The sequence below is a fragment of the Ornithorhynchus anatinus genome, chromosome 3 (genome assembly GCF_004115215.2).
Source record: "Ornithorhynchus anatinus isolate Pmale09 chromosome 3, mOrnAna1.pri.v4, whole genome shotgun sequence".
Lineage (NCBI taxonomy): Eukaryota > Metazoa > Chordata > Mammalia > Monotremata > Ornithorhynchidae > Ornithorhynchus > Ornithorhynchus anatinus.
Window position 1 is genome coordinate 35,424,178 of NC_041730.1, and position 21,861 is coordinate 35,446,038.

The 21,861-nt window shown below is 40.9% G+C and overlaps 1 protein-coding gene across 6 annotated transcripts in view; it reads left to right on the top strand.

The window, feature by feature from the left end:
* The window catches only part of NELL1 (neural EGFL like 1), a 522,694-nt gene that overhangs the window by 387,108 nt on the left and 113,725 nt on the right, over positions 1-21,861 (top strand). For 5 of the 6 annotated variants that reach the window (XM_029061630.2, XM_029061636.2, XM_029061634.2 and 2 more), the window contains one exon: positions 18,292-18,387. The exons of the other annotated variant lie outside the window; for it this stretch is intronic. In XM_029061630.2, the coding sequence (XP_028917463.1) occupies positions 18,292-18,387 (96 nt within the window). The remainder of the gene's footprint in view (positions 1-18,291; positions 18,388-21,861) is intronic. 6 annotated transcript variants of the gene reach the window in all.

Here is a 21,861-nt window from a genome sequence, read left to right on the forward strand (position 1 = left end):
CCCCTAATTATAGGGGTAAATATATATGGAGTATATATATTCCCATCCTTCCCTGCAGTATCCTCAGAGGAGATCTCCTCCCTCCTCGCAAGTGCCACCCCCTCCACCTGTGCCTCAGACCCATTCCCTCTCACCTTCTTAAAACCATCGCCCCTGCCCTCCTCCCTTCCTTAACTTCTATTTTTAACCACTCAATCTCCAAGGGCTCCTTCCCCTCTGCCTTCAAAGATGCCCACGTCTCCCCCATCCTAAAAAAACCCGCTCTTGACCCCACTTCCCCCTCCAGTTATCGTCCTGTCTCCCTACTACCCTTCCTTTCCAAAATCTTAGAACGAGTCATCTACAATCGATGCCTAGAATTCCTTAACTCCCATTCTCTCCTAGACCCCCTCCAATCTGGCTTCCATCCCCTCCACTCTACCGAGACTGCTCTCTCTAAGGTCATCCATGACCTCCTTCTTGCCAAATCCAATGGCTCCTACTCCATTCTGATCCTCCTTGACCTCTCTGCTGCCTTTGACACTGTCGACCATCCCCTCCTCCTCCATACCTTATCTCACCTTGGCTTCACAGACTCTGTCCTCTCCTGGTTCTCCTCTTACCTCTCTGGCCGATCATTCTTGGTCTCCTACGCTGGAGCCTTCTCCCCCTCCCATCCTTTAACTGTTGGAGTTCCTCAAGGGTCATTTCTTGGCCCTCTTCTGTTCTCCATTTACACTCACTCCCTCGGTGAACTCATCCGCTCTCACGGCTTTGACTACCATCTCTATGCAGATGACACGCAGATCTACATCTCCGCCCCTGTCCTCTCCCCCTCCCTTCAGGCTCGCATCTCCTCCTGCCTCCGGGACGTCTCCACCTGGATGTCGGCCCGCCACCTAAAACTCAACATGAGCAAGACTGAGCTCCTCATTTTCCCTCCCAAGCCCGGTCCGCTCCCAGACTTCTCCGTCACCGTGGATGGCACGACCATCCTTCCCGTCCCGCAGGCCCGCAATCTCGGTGTCATCCTTGACTCGTCCCTCTCGTTCACCCCACACATCCTATCCGTTACCAAGACCTGCCGGTTTCACCTCTACAATATCGCCAAGATCCGCCCTTTCCTCTCCACCCAAATGGCTACCTTACTATCACGGGCTCTCATTATATCCCGGCTAGACTACTGTGTCAGCCTTCTCTCTGACCTCCCTTCCTCCTCTCTCGCCCCGCTCCGGTCTATTCTTCACTCCGCTGCCCGGCTCATCTTCCTGCAGAAACGATCTGGGCATGTCACTCCCCTTCTTAAACAACTCCAGTGGTTGCCTATCGACCTCCGCTCCAAACAAAAGCTCCTCACTCTAGGCTTCAAGGCTCTCCATCACCTTGCCCCTTCCTACCTCTCCTCCCTTCTCTCTTTCTACCACCCACCCCGCACGCTCCGCTCCTCTGCCGCCCACCTCCTCGCCGTCCCTCGGTCTCGCCTATCCCGCCGTCGACCCCTGGGTCACGTCCTCCCGCGGTCCTGGAACGCCCTCCCTCCTCACCTCCGCCAAACTGATTCTCTTTCCCTCTTCAAAACCTTACTTAAAAATCACCTCCTCCAAGAGGCGTTCCCAGACTGAGCTCCTCTTCCCCCTCTACTCCCTCTGCCATCCCCCCTTTACCTCTCCGCAGCTAAAGCCTCATTTTCCCCTTTTCCCTCCGCTCCTCCACTTCTCCCTTCCCATCCCCACAGCACTGTACTCGTCCGCTCAACTGTATATATTTTCGTTACCCTATTTATTTTGTTAATGAATTGTACATCGCCTTGATTCTATTTAGTTGCCATTGTTTTTACGAGATGTTCTTCCCCTTGACGCTGTTTAGTGCCATTGTTCTCGTCTGTCCGTCTCCCCCGATTAGACTGTAAGCCCGTCAAACGGCAGGGACTGTCTCTATCTGTTGCCGACTTGTTCATCCCAAGCGCTTAGTACAGTGCTCTGCACATAGTAAGTGCTCAATAAATACTATTGAATGAATGAATGAATATGGAAACTTGGCAAAAATTATGTAGAAATTACAACAGTGAATAGTTTGAAATTGTGAATGGTTTCAGTTTTGCTCCATACATTATCTTATCTTCTGAATTGCAAAAGAAAGAACATGCAGGAGAATAGAGAAAAATTGTGCTAGTAAATGCACTTTGAAATACTTCTTATAACTTTTTTTGTTTTCACATGACTGATTTTGGGATCTTAGTTGACTTAGAATGGAGGAATAGAAAATTAGAAGACTAGAAATGATGGGTAAAATGTCAAGGGGTAATAGGAGTGAAATTACAATTGAAGAGTGGGAGTAGAATTATCAATAATTGTGGAAAAAACAAAGTTCAGTATTTTAATCATCTTCAACAAAATGACTTTGAGTTAAACACAGGCAGCTCATAATATGACTTAATGTCTTTACTGCCATCAATCAGAACTATGATTTTTATGCTGAGAATACTGTAGTAAGCACTTTAGTAGACATGATCCCTATGCCAAAGACCTCACCATCTATTGGCTATTTGGCAATATATGCTTTAGCATTGTCTTTCTGGTGATCCTTAATGGCTCCACCACTTGTCTGTTGTGTGTGTCTGGGTAAGTCACTTCTCTGTGCCTCAGTTACCTCATCTGGAAAATGGGGATTAAGACTGTGAGCCCCTTTTTGGACATGGACTGTGTCCAACCTGATTAGCTTATATCTACCCCATCACTTAGGTATAGTGTCTGGCATGTAATAAGTGCTTAACAAATACCGTAAAAATCTGATTTGGGATAGCAAAGAAACAGTCTGCAGTGGGGCTACACAAACAGTTTAGAGCCAGTTTTAGAAATTTGTTCCTATCCAGCCCATCACTCAGACCCCATCAACCTCCCTCATACTCCCTCTCATGTGTACTTCCAGGGGAATACTCCTTGGGGCTATGTAACTAACAGTTGGAGCTGGTGAGAAGAGAAAGTACTACTGTTACTGCCACCATGGCTGTCTTCCTAGAATTGGTGCTACCAGGTTGGTGGGTTGCTTTTGATTATGTTCTTGGCAATGGTACAAACTCTGGGGAGTCAACAGTGATGGAAGCAGTAGAAGGAGTTTCTGTCATCATCTCCTCCAGCTGTTGCTGCTCCACCTCTTGTTGGGGAACTCGTGGACATCACTGTTTTTTGTTATTCATTCATTCATCCAATAGTATTTATTGAGCGTTTACTGTGTGCAGAGCACTGTACTAAATGCTTGGAATGTACAATTGGGCAAGGGATAGAGGCAATCCCTGCCCACTGATGGGCTTACAGTCTAATCGGGAGAGACAGACAGACAAAAACAATAGCAATAAATAGAATTAAGGGGATGTACACCTCATTAACAAAATAAATAGGGTAATAAAAATATATACAAATGAGCAAATGAATACAGTACTGAGGGAAGGGGAAGGGAGGGGGAGGACCAGATGGAAAGGGGGGAAAGGGGGCTTAGCTGAGGGGAGGTGAAGGTGGGGAGAGAGGCAGCAGAGGGATCAGAGAGAAAAAGGGGAAGCTCAGTCTGAGAAGGCCTCTTGGAGGAGGTGAGCTCTCAGTAGGTCTTTGAAAAGGGGAAGAGAGTTAGTTTGGTGGAGGTGAGGAGGGAGGATATTCCAGGACAGTGGAAGGATGTGGGCCAGGGGTGGACAGAGGGATAGGAGAGAACAGGGGATGGTGAGGAGGTGAGCGGCAGAGGAGCGGAGCGTACGGTGTGGGCAGTAGAAGGAGAGAAGGGAGGAGAGGTAGGAGGGGGGCAAGGTGATGGAGAGCCTTGAAGTCTAGAGTGAGAAGTTTTTGTTTCATGCGGAGGTTGATAGTCAACCACTGGAGGTTTTTAAGGAGGGGAGTGACATGCCAGAGCGTTTCTGCAGGAAGATGATCTGGGCAGCGGAATGAAGAATAGACTGGAGCAGGGAGAGAGAGGAGGAAGAGACATCAGAGAGAAGGCTGGCACAATAATCCAGCCGGGATATTATGAGAGCCTGTACCAGTAAGATAGCTGTTTGGATGGAGGGAAGGGGCAGATCTTGACGATATCATAAAGGTGAGACTGGCAGTCCTTGGTGATGGATTGGATTTGTGGGGTGAATGAGAGAGCTGAGTCAAGGACAACACCAAAGTTGTGGGCTTGAGAGACGGGAAGGATGGTCGTACCATCCACAGTGATCAGGAAGTCAGGAAGAGGACAGGGGTTGGGAGGGAAGATAAGGAGCTCAGTTTTGGACATGTTGAGTTTTAGGTGGCGGGCAGACATTCAGGTGGAGACGTCCTGGAGGCACGAGGAGATACGAGCCTGAAGGGAGGGGGAGAAAATGGGGCAGAGACGTAGATTTGTAGATTTGTGTGTCATCTGCATAGAGATGATAGTTGAAGCTGTGGGAGCGAATGAGTTCACCAAGGGAGTGAGTGTAAATGGACAACAGAAGAGGGCCAAGAACTGACCCTTGAGGAACCCCTACAGTTAGAAGATGGGAGGGGGAGGAGGAGCCTGCAAAGGAGACTGAGAATGAACGGCAAGAAAAGAGGAGAAACAGGAGAGTACGGAGTCGGTGAAACCAAGGTGAGATAAGATGTGGAGGAGAAGGGAATGGTCTACAGTGTCAAAGGCAGCTGAGAGGCCAAGGAGGATCAGAATAGAGTAGGAGCCATTGGATATGGCAAGAAGGAGGTCATGGGTGAGCTTTGAGAGAGCTGTCTCGGTAGAGTGGAGGGGACAGAAGCCAGATTGGAAGGTGTCCGGGAGAGAATTGGAGTTAAGGAATTCTAGGCAGCGAATGTAGACGACTCATTCTAGGAGCTTGGAAAGGAAGGGTGGGAGGGAGAGAGGGTGATAACTGGAAGGGGAAGTGGGGTCGAGAGAGGGTTTTTTTAGGATGGAGGAGACATGGGGAGACATGTTGTTGTTATTGGGGTTTCTGAAGTCCTTACCTCTTTAGAGACTAAGCATTGGCACAAGATGTTGCTGCTATTTCTGCCATAATGACTCGAACCATTGCTATGTATTAATAATGTTGGTATTTGTTAAGCGCTTACTATGTGCAGAGCACTGTTCTAAGTGCTGGGGTAGATACAGGGTAATCAGGTCGTCCCACGTGAGGCTCACAGTTAATCCCCATTTTACAGATGAGGTAACTGAGGCACAGAGAAGTTAAGTGACTTGCCCACAGTCACACAGCTGACAAATGGCAGTGCTGGGATTTGAACCCATGACCTCTGACTTCCAAGCCCGGGCTCTTGCCACTGAGCCATGCTGTACTGAAGAATCCTCAGTGTTCTAGCAATTTTTTTTGAAAACCTCTGGGTTAGATGGTCTCCAGAAATCTTCTCCCAGCCTTGGAAGAAATCTAAGCCAATTCTTAGCCACTAAAATATTGGCAGTTTCCACTAAGTGCTGGAAAATGTAATCAAACCTTTGTTGTTAGTTTTAGTTCCTGTTTTCATTGTAAGATGCGTGGGCCTTCATAAAAATCTCATTGTTTTATTCCAAATTTACTGCAAAAAACCATGTTCAATTCTAATAATAATAATGTTGGTATTTGTTAAGCACTTACCATGTGCAGAGCACTGTTCTAAGCGCTGGGGTAGACACAGGGGAATCAGGTTGTCCCACATGGGGCTCACAGTCTTAATCCTCATTTTATAGATGAGGTAACTGAGGCACGGAGAAGTTAAGTGACTTGCCCACAGTCACACAGCTGACAAGTGGCAGAGCTGGAATTCGAACCCATGACCTCTGACTCCAAAGCCCATGCTCTTTCCACTGAGCCATGCTGAATTCTAAATCACAGGGAATGAAAGACACAGTCCTTTGAAGATGTTAGATATTTAGATGATGAAGAGGACATTCCCCTAATTGAAATTGAAATTATTGAAATTTGTGAGGAATTTTTAAAACAGATGCAAGTTACTACTCTGTAAAGTTAAATGGTTATTTCAACCAAAATTCATCATACATTGTTTATAAAATATATGCAAAAGAATTGCAGCTAAAGATAACTTCCAGGAAGGAGGAAATCCTTGTCACCAAAAGCTACATATCGTAAGACCCATATTTTGATGGCTTTTATGTGAACTGTTTATTGCAAATGTAGCCGAAGTGTAGGGGTTTATGTTTATATCTTGTATAGTCTATTATTTCATCATATCTTAAACTTACTTTATTGTCTGTATCACCTGCTAGAGGCTATGCTCCTTGATGGCAGAAAGTCTGCTAATTCTACCATACACACTTAAGCACTTAGTACAGTTCTCTACATATAGCAAGTGCACAATAAATACAATTGATTAATTCCTTTAGTTTCTTTAGGAGGCTGAGAGAAATAGGTGGGCAGTGGTAAGGTAGGGAATGAAAGAACAAACTTTATCTCTTTTAGCCACTAGGTTTCTAATGGATTCAGAGCTTTGGCAGTCATTGAAAGGACTGGTTTTCTCCAGTAACATCAGTAGAGGTTGCAGTTATTAACATATGGTACTTCCATCAGTGGCTGCTAATTTGAGAGAGCTTTTCATCCTCAGCTCAGGATTGTTCCAGATTGTTTCAACCTCAGCTCAGCTTTGTTCCAGATATCTAGAAACAATATATACATATATATATATATTTTCTTCCTCGGAGACATTCATTCAATAGGACAGTTGGCTTTGAAACCTCTGCCATGAATAAACAATACATGTGGAGTCTCACATTTTCTTTCATTTATTTATATGAGAGTTGGAAGAAACTGTCAGTGTCCTGAAATGTTGATAGGTATGTTTTGAAAGAGTATAGAAAGTACTTTCTGTAGATAATATTTATTCTTTCATTTAGTTTTATTCATATACATTTATACATATATATACATACATATATACACGTATGCGTATACACACACACACACACACACACACACATGTGTGGCTTGTTGCGTCCTTTAGGAGAAAAAGCGGAACATGCTTATCTATTAGCTAATTTCACCTCCATGGTTTACTGCATCCAAAATTACCTACGCACCACAGGTAGGCATTTTATGTGTACATTAATTCTTGCACATGGGTCTTGTGCCAGCTGAAGGAAAGGATTATTCAAAGCAGATTTCTTAGGCATGAGCAAACAAGGCACCATGTTGGTAATCCAGGAAAGTAATTAGTGTTTATGCAGTGAGATTCCAGAATATCTGTGATTCATTATATTAATCAGGGTAAACTAATCCCGAAGTGGTGGAAAAAAAAATTTTCCAGTCAAATACATAGCATCAGTGCCTAATGTTATCTCCAAGACAAGGGCACCCTGTTAGGCAGAGGCCTGGGGATTCTTGAAACTTGCTCAAGTGAAAAAGTCTTCTCAATGAACATCAGAAAAGCAAGTAAAAATCACTTTTTATAGCTGTCTCTAGGTCATAGTATGTTCTCACTGGCGTGAACCTCACATGTGTCATGATGATCAAATATTCTCATTCAGAAGAGATCACATGTTAGCAGATATATAGGGTCACTGGCTGAAAAGAGATTGTCAATCACCTTTCAGTTTTATCAGCTACACATGCACTTTTCAATTAAAACCTTGTCATCAGTAGCCTCAGCTTCTAAGGAAACTATCTTTAGAGTCTGTAAATCTAACAAAGATTCATTTCTTCATCTCCCTTTGTGTCCTTCTTTGCTATCCCCAAATCTTTATGACTTGATTTACAGTTAAGTTGTAACTCTATTCCTTTCAAAGGAAGAATTCTGTGGACATTTTGTTGGCTGCAAACGAACCTTTGTTAGAGTAGCCACCTGCTTGATTTGTCCTTTACATAGTCCATCCAGATTCAGATAAGCCCCAGCAACATCTTTTAGGTGTCTGGTAAATACTTCTGAGCTTGGCTGCAACCAATGCACTTTGTGTGTGGGCTGAGAAAGTTGTAGATCTTTGTAAATTACTGAGTCATTCTTCAGATCCGGATACATGGGAAGGACTAGCAAATTGTTCACAGCTCTCTGCCTACTTTTTCAGGTGCTCTAGCGTGCTTCCTTTTTCAGCCATCCTTGAAACCAATCCCAGCAACTCTTGTGACCTGTTTATTGAAAGCTGTGTAACTATGCACTGTAATAGAATTTTTCAATCAATACACAATTGTCTTACGAGGCAGTGGAAGTATTTCAGAGAGGTAGTAATAGACTGAGATAACTTGGTGTCACTTAGAAAATGGGCTGTCTATTAATCGAGGCCCATAAATCACATGTTTGAGGGATATTTCTAGTATTTGGCAAAAACTGCTATAATATTACCACACATACTTTATCTGAATTATTTGTATTTTACCCAATCCTTCTCAAAGTGGTCAGCATAGGTAAACTTTCAATAAATACAAACCCATCACATTTTTCTGTTTTAATGGAGTCTGTTCACCCCGATAAGATCCCCCAAACAACTATTAGCTTGCTGGATAGTTCCTGCAACCATCTTATTTTACCCTGCTAACTAGGTCCAATCTGTGTGCTATGTAACACTTTAATAGCAACTGTATTTCATCTGCCCAACTATATTTCAACTCCCTAACTCTGTGCAGACTGAAAAAAAAACAAATCTTCAGCACTTAACAAGTGATTTCTTACTGGAAAGATTACACAAGAGACCCACACCCCTAGGCCTTAATTTAGGCATATTTATCCTGTTGAGCCAATGTAATTTTGCCTCTGGTTAGGGATTGGTTTTCTGTTCCCTTCTGGTCTCACTTAATTCTTTGCTGGATACAATACTTTTTAAACTTTAGACTCCAAATTGCAATCTTTTACTTAAACTGTGCTCACTGTTAATGGAAGATAAAAGCCACTTCAAATGCTGAGCATTACAGTGAGTATGTTTACTTTTTTTAATGTTTTTTTTAAAGTGCTTACTATATGCTGGGCATGGTACTAAGTGCTGAGGTAGATACAAGCTAATTAGATTAGAAACAGTCCATGTTCCACCTGGGGCTCACAGTTTTAATCCCATTTTACAGATGCGGTAACTGAGAAACAGAGAAGTCAAGTGACTTGATCAAAGTCACAAAGCAGATAAGTGGTAGAGTGAGGATTAGAACTCACATTTTCTGACTCCCAGACCTGTGTTCTATTCACTAGGCAACGCTGCTTCCCTGTGGCTTTTAATGCCATTCAAGATCAAATGTCGACCTTGAAATACTATGCAGTGGCCAATTTGCCTGATATTTCTGCAGGTGACAATATATTTTGTGATGAAATATAGTATAATTGCATCTGCCATCAGAAACAATAGATCAACCTCAGTACCAAGAACAAGAATTTGTACAGGGGAATAGATTATAGTGACTGGGCTAATTTAATTGGCACTCTTTTTCCCCCCTCACTGAGATATGGAATGCCGTGAGCCAATAGGTGGAATGCAGTGCATTGCAAAGTGTTTAGTGGTCTTCGTAGTAGGCAGAACAGGGACTAGAACCCAAAGTGGTACCATGAAGCCATCTCCATTATGGATAGAGATCTTTCTGTTTGGCAAATTCTTCAGAGATTGACTGTTTTCAAGACACTTTATCAAGACAACTGTTGCCTTTCTCAAGGGTACTAGTGCTCAGTTTCAGCAGTGACAGTGATGATGGAGAGGGTTGGGGGAAGGAGAGAAGGTAGAACCTCTATCACCTTCCCTGCACAAACACTGCCAGTCAACCCACCCAACATTTTTTGGGGGGTGGAATTGATGGTAACTGATGGAATTTGAACAAGAAAGTTTACCCAGAAGCCTGACTTTCATATGTTTTAAGAGTTTTAGATTAGAAAGGTACTAACCTACTGTTTCCTCCTCCCCCACCCCGGCACCCCACCCCAAGGAATCCTGCTTCCCCAAAGCAGTGCTCTATCCACTGGATAAACTACAGGCCTATAATTTCCTAAAGATTCAGAGTAGATGTATTCTATATATCCCCCTTGATTCTATTTATCCCCTTGATTCTATTTATCCCCTTGATTCTATTTATTGCCATTGTTCTTGTCTGTCTGTCTCCCCCCGATTAGACTGTAAGCCCGTCAAAGGGCAGGGACTGTCTCTATCTGTTACCGATTTGTACATTCAAGTGATTAGTACAGTGCTCTGCATATAGTAAGCACTCAATAAATACTATTGAATGAATGAATGAATAAAGCAGTATGGGCTAGTGGAAGGAGTCCAGGAATGAGGAATGAGGAGACCTGACTTCTAATATTAGCTCCACCAATGTCCTAGTAGTGACCATGGCAAGACACTTTACTTGCCTGTGCCTCAGTTACTTCATCTGTAAAATGGGGATACAATACCCATTCTCCCTCCCTTCTAGAGTCTGAGCCCTATAAGGTACAGGCATCATATTCAATCTAATTACCTTGTACTATGTCAGTACTTAGCACAGTTCGTAGTACATAGTAAGTATTTACTATAAATACAATCATTTATTTATTTAATGATTTATTAAAGACACTGCTAATCATCAAGTATATATTTATTAGTAGTTGCTCTCTCTTCAAGGACAAAAGTTTGGATTAGGGAGAGATTTAAGCTTTTGTCTTTCAAAAATATCATAGGAAAAGAACATGAGGTAGTGATGAGGTATTTGTAGCCAAAAATATAGAATGCTAGATAAAAGGTCTACATAGGAAATCAGAGAAATAGCAGATGTATACAAGGTGAAAGCAGTCATTAATCAACGACCAAGAAAATGCATGTTGACTTTGGATGTGTAGGAGAAGGTCAAATGTGCATTTTCTTTGGTTATCCAATCATCATTGCTAGTTGAACTGTTTCAATTTAGTAGAGAGTTAATGAATTTTAAGAAATTCAGTAGGTAATTATTGATACTAACTCTTTTTAATGTTATAACACCTTTAAACCTAAACTGTCAAAGCAGTACACTATAACAAAATATTAAGTATCGATATGTCTGGTTCCTGTTCATTGAAGGAGTGATTTCTCTGAGTTTGTCCAGGCTCTAATTGGACTCATGCTGGGTTATTGTAGAATTGGAGCTTGCCCCAATCACCTCTGAGATCACCAATTTGGGTGATTTTTTTTTTTCTGTCCAAGACACATTCCTTTTTAATGCCTAGTAGCATTATTCTTTAGCTGCAGCAGAAGACTGAGAGTGTACTAGAATTTGAAATCCTATCCCGATTATGAGATCAACCCAAATTAGATGGCAATTTGCATTGTAATATTGTGCAAAATGTAATGTCCCTCTTAACATACTGTAGTGTATTCTAATACTTCATCATTCTGAATACCATTTCCAGAAATACCAGCCCTGCAAGTGAGGCATCCAAAATGAGGATTCCACACAGGAAGTGCAAATTGCTTCTCCCTTTGCTGTTTTCAGCAGTGTTGCCATCCCTCCTACATTTTTGCTGCTGTGTATCATTCTGCTTGCTGAATTTCAGGTTATGAAGTTTAAAAGAGGCCTGAATGGCAGTGTGTTGGTTTCAAACTATTGCTACCACTCTAAAGGACTGTTTTATCATAGTCAAGGCACAGTTTGATGATTGTTAGATTTCACTGAATGCATCCTCAATTAATGTCTACAATGTCACTTTTATTTTGTATCTTCTCCTCAACTATTTCAGGAATAGAATCTATGTATATTACTATAGGAATTTGGAATAGCTAGTGAAGATCTTAACAGATTTATCATGCTTATGCTGACTTCTTTAGATAGTAGAAGGTTGCTAGCAATGAAAAGTTCAGTATTTCAGAGCGAACTGAAATATTGAATTACATTATTTCAAAACAAATCGTGATGCTGAAGGGGCCCCAAACACAGCAGAAATCCTAAAAATAACAGGCAGAAATACTTATTAAAAAGCTTCACAGGAGCACCTGAGTTTTTTAGATGATGCATCATTGCTTTTCAGTTCTATAGAACTGGAAAATCAAATATTTTTCACCCCCAACTTCTCAGTAAGATTTCTTATTAAGTTGCCCTCCCTTCCTATCTTCTAACATTCCATTCTTCAGGTGGTGTAATCTCTAAATAAATTCATCTACCTTTCATAGACTCTTTGCTCCTTACCTCCAGAGAAAATCTGCTACTGTTGGTTTGAATGAAATTGGATTTTTTTAAAAAGAGGAGTATTAGATGAACTTAAATTCTTTCATAAAAATACAGGGAGCATGAGGTGAAAACCCAAGAGCTAACTAGTGCATGACGTGAGTTTGGAAAGATGAAATTTTGCGAGCTCGTCTTGATTGATTTTTATAAATTGAACTAAGGCTCTGAAATCATAACTGTCAGAAGACATGTATATTGATTTTTTTATGAAGTGCCATCATTTCTACCAAATAATGTGGTTTCATTCTCCCTTTTGGCAAGAATGCAACTGAAGAATTAAAGAATGTTCTTTTGACAAAAGTTCAACTATCTAGATAGAATTCCAAGTTAGGGTATACAGGCACACAAATTGTGACATTGGTCAAGGTGTGCATAACACAGTGTGAGTTTTCCTTAAGGCTCAGGAACATAATCCTCACTTTACCAGAGATCTGACTATTGTACACATTCATGCTCTAAAATTCTCCTAAAATATATTTCATATCTTTGATAAGGTCAAGTTACTCTCCCAAGGTCACTCATCAGGCAAGGGATAGAGCCAGAATTAGAATCTTGGTCATGGATTTCCTAATCATGAACTAACTCTTTTCATGTGGCCACACTGTACCTATGCACAGCTTTTAATAATGATAGCATTAAGAGCTTATTGAGTGCAAAGCACTGTACAAAGAGTTGGGGGAAAATGTCTTAGTTAGAATTAGGGTATCTTTTCCTCAAGGAACCCACAAGAACAAAAAAAGTAAGGAGACTGGGTAGAGAAACGTAACAGGAAAAAAATAAAATGATGATAAAATAAAAACACAACAATGACAACAGGGATGAATACACAAATAAAATGATTATATGGCTTGTGAGCTGCAGTTTCACTAACCCTGTAATATGTTGATAAAGTTATAGCACCAGCACTAAATGCCTGCTGAAGACTGCATAGCAAATGAAAAGCATATACCAATTTTAAGATCTCAATAACTTTTAATAATTCAATTTAAATCAGATCAAACTTTTATCATGGGGGAATATAGTATACTATATTTGAATTCCTTTTAAAATCTTAAATATGCTTCTTAATTACTTGAGTAGTCTTTTTGTTACCATGAGGACATTTTACTTTTGCACACGCAACATTTTCTTAAAGACCGAATTCCTTGAATCTGCTACTTTAGCATAAATAAGCTGCCAGCCCTTTTGGAGACAGCCCTTTAGGTTCAGGTCAAAATGAAAGAAGTCACAAATCCAAGAAGTGAGATTGAGTGCTTTTCATCCCTACTCACATATTGGAGAGGGCTCCTGCCCCACTTCATCTCAACAAGCCAACAAAGACCCCCTTGTTCCTTGGGCTTAAACCGCTCCTGCTTCTTGGCTCCTACTTGATTGTTTTATGGAAAATACTTCAATCCCCACCTTCTGTGTGTTGAAATCTAGGAGACATCACCTTTGTACCCTTGTTCCATCCCTCTTTTTGCTTGTTACTCTCTTGGGACCATCTCTCTTCCTGCCTTGATTTGCTGCAGCCTCACCCTGCCCCAAGTTCAACCTTACTCGATGAAGCTGACCCTTCCCATCTGGTCATCGCACACAGGCAATCTAGGCTGTTCCTGTGTAAACAGCTTTATTCTTAATAGCTCGTTGGGGCAGCTGTCCCTGGTGGTCACCATGGCAGCAAAACTGGCTGCTTCGCAGGAGGAGGAGGCACAAAGACTGCCGGTCTTTGTCAGAAGTGTCCACTGGCTCAAATTAGAGAAACAGTGTGGCCTAGTGAAATGAGCATAGGCCTGAGAGTCAGAGGACGTGGGTTCTAATCCCCAACGTCCACTTTTCTGCTATGTGACCTTGGGCAGGCCACTTAAGTTTTCTGTGCCCCAGTTATCTTATCTGTAAAATGGAAATTAAGACCGGTAGCCCTATGTGGGATATGGACTGTGTCCCACCTGATTTGCTTGTATCCACCCCAGAGCCTAGAATAGGGCCTGGCCCATAGTAAGTGCTTACCAAATACTGTAATTATTATTACCTTAGTACTTAATACAGTGCCCTGCACATAGTAAGCACTTAACAAATGCCATTAAAAAAGGAGGTTGACAGGCTCATAACCATCATAACTTCTTCTACACTTTAAGCTTGTTTTGGGCAGAGTATGTTTCTACCACCTTTGTTGTATTGTACTGTCCCAGGTGCTTAGCACAGTGCTCTGAAGACATAAATGCTCAATAAATAGCATTGTTGGATAAATACCATTGATTGATAAACTGGACATTGTTAGAACCATCATGGTGATGTTGGTATTGGCTCCAGATAGGTTCCTTGTCCTTCCCCACACTCTTGACATTTCACCACTCTGGTTACAAATAATAAAAGGCAATTTGAATTTTGCATTAATTATTTTTCCTCTTAGAATCTAGATAGTCCCAGCTTCAACTCTTCAGTGTAGAACTTTTCTTTTGTTATCTGATTAGAGATAAACATAATTAAAAATTTAACATGGATGTGTCTAAATGAAGACAGATTGGATCTCATTGATAGCAGTAGTGATAGTAACAGTATTTATTGAGCATTTATTAGATGCAATATGCTGTGCTAAGCTCTTGGGAAAGTGTCATGGATGCAGATGCCAAGCTTATACTCTAATGGGGGAGACACAGAGAATTAGTGAAGATTTATTGGAAAAAGGGCTTTGAATGAGGGTTTTGAATGAGAGCTGTGTGTCAATAAGGTTGCTCACACAGACATTCCCAGGGAGTCAGATTTTCCAGGTCTCTAACCTTTTCCTTACTGCTGGTTAGGTGCCTTGAAAAGCTACATCTCAGGTCCCCAGGATACTGTTTAATACCACTGAAGTAGTACCAGGGAGAATCTTAGCTTCAAAAAAATCTGGCTCCATGTTTTTGGATGTGGTATCATATCTTTGCACAGGGAACAATGGACCTGTTCTCCTCTGTATGTTTGTGTATGTTTCTTCACTGGTCTTTTGTACTGGGGGAGAAATGGTGAGGTGAAACGTGGAATGGAGACAGAGAAAGAAGGCATAGCTTCCTGAGCAGTAGGTTTTGTTTTTTTTGCTTGTCTGTGAAGCATGACTTTTTTTAAAGATATTTGTTAAACTCTTTTTCTTAATGCTATTTATTAAGTCCTTACTATGTGTCAGACAGTGTACTAAACGTTGGGGTATATATACTTTAATTAGGTTGGACCAGTCCCACAAGGAACTCACCAAGAAAAGAATATCAAAAGTCATGGGTTCCCCTATCCCACTTCCCCAGATGTCTTCCCATTTGGGACTAGCAGAGAACAAGCCACAGACCTTGGGCAAGTCATGGACATGAAATAGTTCATATATTGTTGGTGAGATAGGTAAAAGCAAATGGGTAGATGATGAGAAGCAGCATGGCTTCGTGGATAAGGCATGAACTTGGCAGTCAGAAGGACCTGGGTTCTAATCCTGGCTCTACCACTTGTCCGATATGTGACCTTGGGCAAGTCACTTCAGTTTTCTATGCCTCAGCTATTATACATGTAAAATGGGTATTAATATTGTGAGCTCCAAGTGGGACTGTACTCTATATTACCTTGTATTTATCTCAGTGCATAGTGTAGTACCTGGCACATACTAAATGCTTAACAAATCTCATAAAAAATAAAAATGGGTATTTTTCATTCTCTTTTGAAATTACTGTTTCTCCACATTAACTGAATTTCATAATTCACAATTAACCTTTTGACCTTTAACAAATTCTCCAATCTAGCTCAGTCCATTTATTTGGTGTTGTGTATGCAGAATGAATAATTAAGAATAGGGAAGAAACATTAGGGAAGATTAGTAAGGTGAATTTAAAGGCCATCCCTTTACCGTACATCACATTTCTGTAGTATTTTCTTTTAAAACATTTTTAGGATCATTTCTTTGGACTTCTGTTGACAGCACAAAATTAAGAATTGCCTTGAATCTGTGTTTTAGTGAACAAATGAGAGAAGGGGATGTTTTGATGGCTTGTCGCTTTCCTATTCAGGAAGTCAGATCACTAAAATCTTTGGAATACATGACGTTTAATCCTACTCCAATTTTTGTTTGTGCTTTGCAAAATAAATCAAAACTTTTCTGATATTTACAAGTCTTTTCCCCATTTGAAACTTCGTTTTGTCTATATTCCATCTGTGTGTTTTTTTCATCTTGCAAAGATCTTTGTAGTTCCGTTATTTACGCAAATGTGAAAGTACTCTTTAAATATTTATTGAAACTTCACTCACCAGTGCCCCCTGGGTGTTTTAAGTACAACAGCACCTGTCTAGCTGGGACTAAGAAGTACATCCTCATGGATAATTGTAGACATTACAGTCGCCAACTGAATATAAGCAAGATGTCTTTAAAAAGTGCAGCTGTTTTTTACTGCATTGACTTGGGATTGGAAGACTTTTATTTTCAAAAGGCAAATGCAGTAGTGCTCTTGTAGAATTAAAATAGATTGTATTTCACTGCCAAAGAAGTAAAATACTAAGCTTTTTGAGGGTGGTAATTGTGTTTAAGCTAAATTAATCTAAACATCATAAAGTGATGAGCAAAGTACACTTTAATCAATCATATTTACTGATCACTTACTGTGTGCACAGCATGGTACTAAATGCTTGGGAGAATAGAATATATTAATAATGATGGTATTTGTTGATGATGATGATGGTATTTGTTAAGAACTTACTATGTGCCAAGCACTGTTCTAAGCACTGCAATTGAAACAAGGTAATCAGGTTGTCCCAAGTTGGGCTCAGAGACTTAATCGCCATTTTACAGATGAGGAACTGAGGCACAAAGAAGTTAAGTGACTTGCCCAAACTCACAAAGCTAAATGGCAGAGTTGGGATTAATAATAATAATAATAATGATGGTATTTGTTAAGCACTTACTATGTGCAGAGCACTGTTCTAAGTGCTGGGGTAGATACAGGGTAATCAGGCTGTCCCATGTGAGACTCACAGTTAATCCCCATTTTACAGATGAGGGAACTGGGGCACAGAGAAGTTAAGTGACTTGCCTACAGTCACACAGCTGACAAGTGGCAGAGCCGGGAGTCGAACTCATGACCTCTGACTCTGAAGCCCAGGCTCTTTCCACTGAGCCACGCTGCTTCCCAACCTTTGACCTCTGACTCCCAAGTCCATGTTTTTGCCACTAAACCACACTGCTTCTCAGAGTTGGTTGTCACATTCCCTGCCCACAGTGATCTTATTTTACCTTAAATGCTTCAAGGGGTTAGCAAATGATTGCTCACTTACTAACAGCTCAGAACTAATCTACTCTGTAAACTTCTTGAGGGCAGAGATATTGTGACCACCAATTGAATTGTACTCTCCCAAGTACTTAGAACAATGCTTTGCACACAGTCACTGTACAAGAAACAACATTGATTGAAAAAGTTTTACTATATCTTATGGCACAGTCATACTTGATTGGCCAATTACTGTAAGGAGGATTTTATACTATTGCTCTTTAGGAAGTTGGAGACATAGAGGAAACAGCACAAGTCTGGGAGTCAGAGGATCTGGGTTTAATCCTATTCTTGCCTGTACTGGGATCTTAGGCAAGTGACTTAAATTATCTGTGCCTCAGTTTCCTCATCTGAGGCACACATGAGCATACAATCGTAAAATGAAAAATACTACACCTTCATAATCTAAGCCCTTTCTTGATGAATTCATGCAATATTAAAAACCATAATAATTGTGGCATTTAAATACAAGCTATAAATCACTGTACTAAAACCTGGAGTAGATAAAAACAATCAAGTTGGGCACAGTTCCTGTCCTATGTGTGGCTAGAGGGTTTTGAATCCCGATTTTACAGAAGAGGAAACTGAGGCACAGAAAAGTTAAGTGACTTGCCCACGTCTCCTGCCTTCCTGGCTCACAGTCTTTCCATTAGGCTTTGCTGCTTGTGTTCATCTTTTCAAAGGAAGGGTAACTACATATGTTGCCACCTAACACTAATTTGCCCTATGTCTATTTAAACATTTCAATCTGCTATTTTCTATAGGAAAATTGCCTTCAAAGAATATGTCGTACCCATACAAATAAGGTTTCAGTCTGGCAGATGTGTTTTTAGGACTTTTCTAAAAGTCCAATCTATTTTTTTTTAATTTGTTAAAGATGATTTTATCGTAGGACTTTAACATATTCAATAATTGACATCTCTATTGTTGTATTTATATAGCCTTTAAAATAAAATTCATGTTCTTTTCCAAAAGCATTTTGTGAAGAAGGATGCAGGTATGGTGGAACATGTGTGAGCCCTAACAAGTGTCTCTGCCCATCTGGATTCACGGGAAGCCATTGTGAAAAAGGTAACATTCTTTAAAAATGATGTGTTGTGTGTGTACATACACAAAACAAAGTATGTGTACAAACTAGAGAGAGAATGTTTCAGAGTCAATTTGTGATGGGGAATTGGTTCTTTGTATTTATATGTTGAATAATGCTTTCTAACTTTGTAAGACTCTGAAGTCATTTCTTCATCCATCTCTCTTAAAAGTTCCTAATTCTGAAGGTCAAAATAATTCCTAGCAATCATTGCTAATGATGATCTCTTAGATAGTGTCTGTCTGCAGATGTCTGGAGTTTTAATAATCCACTTCATGCACAGGCTAAATATGTAACCCATACTCTTTGCTTAAATGGTCATTGATTAATTTCACTGACAGTTTTATGTTATGTTGGTTTTTTAAAAAATATCTGGTTAATAGAATCATTCTCATTCATAGAGCTGATAGAAGAAACAAATGACTATTAGTATGACTTCATTTTTTTGCTAGCTGGTGCTTGTCTATTTTAGGCTAAATTTGTTCACATTTGGTCATATTCAGTGAAATTCAACCCCACTAGTCTTGGAATGTTCATCTAACTCCCAAGCAGTTGTCCATTAACAGCAAATGCCAATAAGGATATCAAAGAATTTATGCCAGGGAAAAAAAAATTACCTGTTTCTAAAGAACCTTTTTAACAAAGCAAGCATGTTACATATCCAGAATATTGATTCTTGGCTTTTTCCCTCACACTAAGTCACAAAACTCTTTATGTCTAATGAGATTGTTGTTGATCGAGCAGGAAATTATCCTGTGTGAAACACCCTAAACACCATCATTCTTTCTTTCATCAGGATGGTTTGGGTAAGAATATGGTATTGGAACTCATTACTAAAAATTGGGATTTCAGAACTATGAAGTGCTGTTTACACCATTTGAGAAATATCTAGAACAGAGTTCTCAGTTTCAGAATTTCACAGGCCATCAGGCAGGGAACCCAGCAAAGATTAGGGATGCAGAATGGCATAATGGATAGAACACAGATCTGGAGTGAGAAGGTCATGGGTTCTAATCCTGGCTTTGCCACTTGTCAGCTGTGTGTCCTTGGGCAAGTAATTCTACTTCTCCGTACTTCAGTTACCTCATATAGTATTAATGATAATTATGGTATTTAAGTGCTTATTATGTGCCAGGTACTGTACTAAGCGCATCTGTAAAATAGGGATTGAGACTGTGAGCCCCACGTGGGACAGGACTGTGTCCAACCCCACTTGCTTGTATCTACTCCATTGCTTTGTCTACAGTGCCTGACACACAGTGCTTAACAAATATTGTTATTATTTAGTGTTGGTGATGGCTCAAATACTGTTTTAAGATAATATTTTTTGTGATAATAAGCAGTCTCCTCAATTAAACTAGGGCCCAGATAGAGGGTTCCTCTATTCCTCACACTGCCTACCTTTCAACTCTCTCCCAGGCCAGCAGAAATTGATAGCTCACATGTGTATCCCCTATGAGTTGCTACCCCCTTGAATTAGTACTTATGGGGCTATTATTATTTCAAAACTGGGGAAGGTATTTTCTCCAGTCTCATTTGGTGCAGCTCCAACTGGATTGAGTCCCAGGCAAGGAATTTGGGAACAGAGAAAGGGACGTAGAGAGCAGATTGGGAGAGGATAGGGGTCGTGATCCTCTTCCCCTATTTTTCTCCCTGACCTCTAACAACAATCCCCACTTAACAATTTAGCGAAAGTAATTTCAGGCATTAGAAGCCAGGTTGGCTGGAATCTTCAACTCCTGAAGGCTGCATCCAGATACCATATGCCTGGGTTCCATGTTTCCATACTGTCTCCTGTTTCCAGCAACAGGCAAGATCTGCAGAGGGGGAAGAACAGGAATTCTACCCTGGGAGGTAGAATGATTGGGGTGGATACAAACAAATCGGGCTGGACACAGTCCCTGTCCCACATGGGGCTCACAGTCTAATTCCCTAGTGGTATTTAAGTGTTTACTGTGTGTCAGACACTGGACTAAATGCTGCAGTAGATACATGCTAATGAGGTTGGACGCAGTCTCTGTCCCATGTGGGGCTCACAGTCTTAATCCCCATTTTCCAGATGAAACTGGAGCACAAAGTTAAGCGATTTGTCCAAGGTCACACAGCGAACAAGTGGCAGAGCAGGGATTAGAATTTAGGTCCTTCTGACTCCCAGGCCTGTGCTCTATCCACTAGGCCACACGAGTTTTGTTGGGGCTGGGGTTTGGAGAAGTGGCAGAGTTGTCCTTATGGGGTGTTTGTGTTCTCCCCACTCCTTAAGCTCAAGACCTCTGTGTTTCAGGAGTCAATATGTTATTCTGATCTTGACCAGCGACCCTGTGGAATCTTCTTCTAGTGTGGCCCCAGCCAGATGCTAATCACAGCCCAGCAAGTTAAAATTAACTCTACTCTCCACTTTCTCCCTGAAGAGAATTTATCCCCAGCTCTGGCGGGGATAGGGCATTCCTACTATAGGCAGGGAAGCCAGGAGCATTCCAGAACGAGCCTTTTTGTGATTTGCTACTAACTGGCCCTGCAAAACTTGCTAGGCCTTTTGAAAGGATTTTTAAAACTCCAGGTGTGACTTTGCTATCTAGCATTTATTTAGAAAACTAAACCATTAGTTTTGAATTATTATTCTACAACCATCCTAGCAGGAAATTTTTAATGGGATTATATTTAAACCCATATCTCTAAGTGCCTTGCAAAGAGAAGACCATTTTTTGTTACCTATTTTGGAAATGATGACATTTGGGGAAACAAGGTCAAATCCATGCTTCCTCAAATTGAGGGAGGTGGATGGCATGGCAGGTTTGTTTTAATGAAGACACCTGATTTCTTTCCAAGCCCAGAATACCCTGCAAAGGTCTTCATGATTTGGTGTGGGAATCAAAATATGCCAAGTCCCAGCCAGGCAGCTGAATAAGCTGGGAGAGTCAAGTGCAACTTTTTCTATTCTGACAGTGGACTGGAGGCATCAATAAGATTCTAAAACACTTCCACTTATGTGGTTTTTGGGCCACAGTGTAGGTATACTGGCAGTAAGTAGGGTGCCTCTGGATTTTTAAAAGGTTGTTTTAAAGACTTTCATCTTTCACAGCAAAGGGCAAAGTGAGAAGAAGTTATAGTTTCTTCTGAACTAAATAGCACCTCCATGAACTGTCTCATGTGCTGGGAGAGGTGTATTTAAAAGAAACAGCAGGTATTATAGGAGACTGTTCACTTCTCCTAAGTATACTTTTTTAACTATAGCCCTCTTGTGACTCTCCCAGCTCTAACCCCTTGCTCTCACTTTCCCTCCACAACTGCAACTCTCTCCCTCTTCAAGTTCCCCGTACCACAGCTTTTCCCATATTCTTCCAGTATTCTTTACCCAGATAATTCCAACTACCCCAAGTGAAATTGTTCAAAATCCTCCATTAGCAATTTATTTTTTCCCAGATTCTTTAGACCTATAGTAAAATTTTGGGGCTATCTGT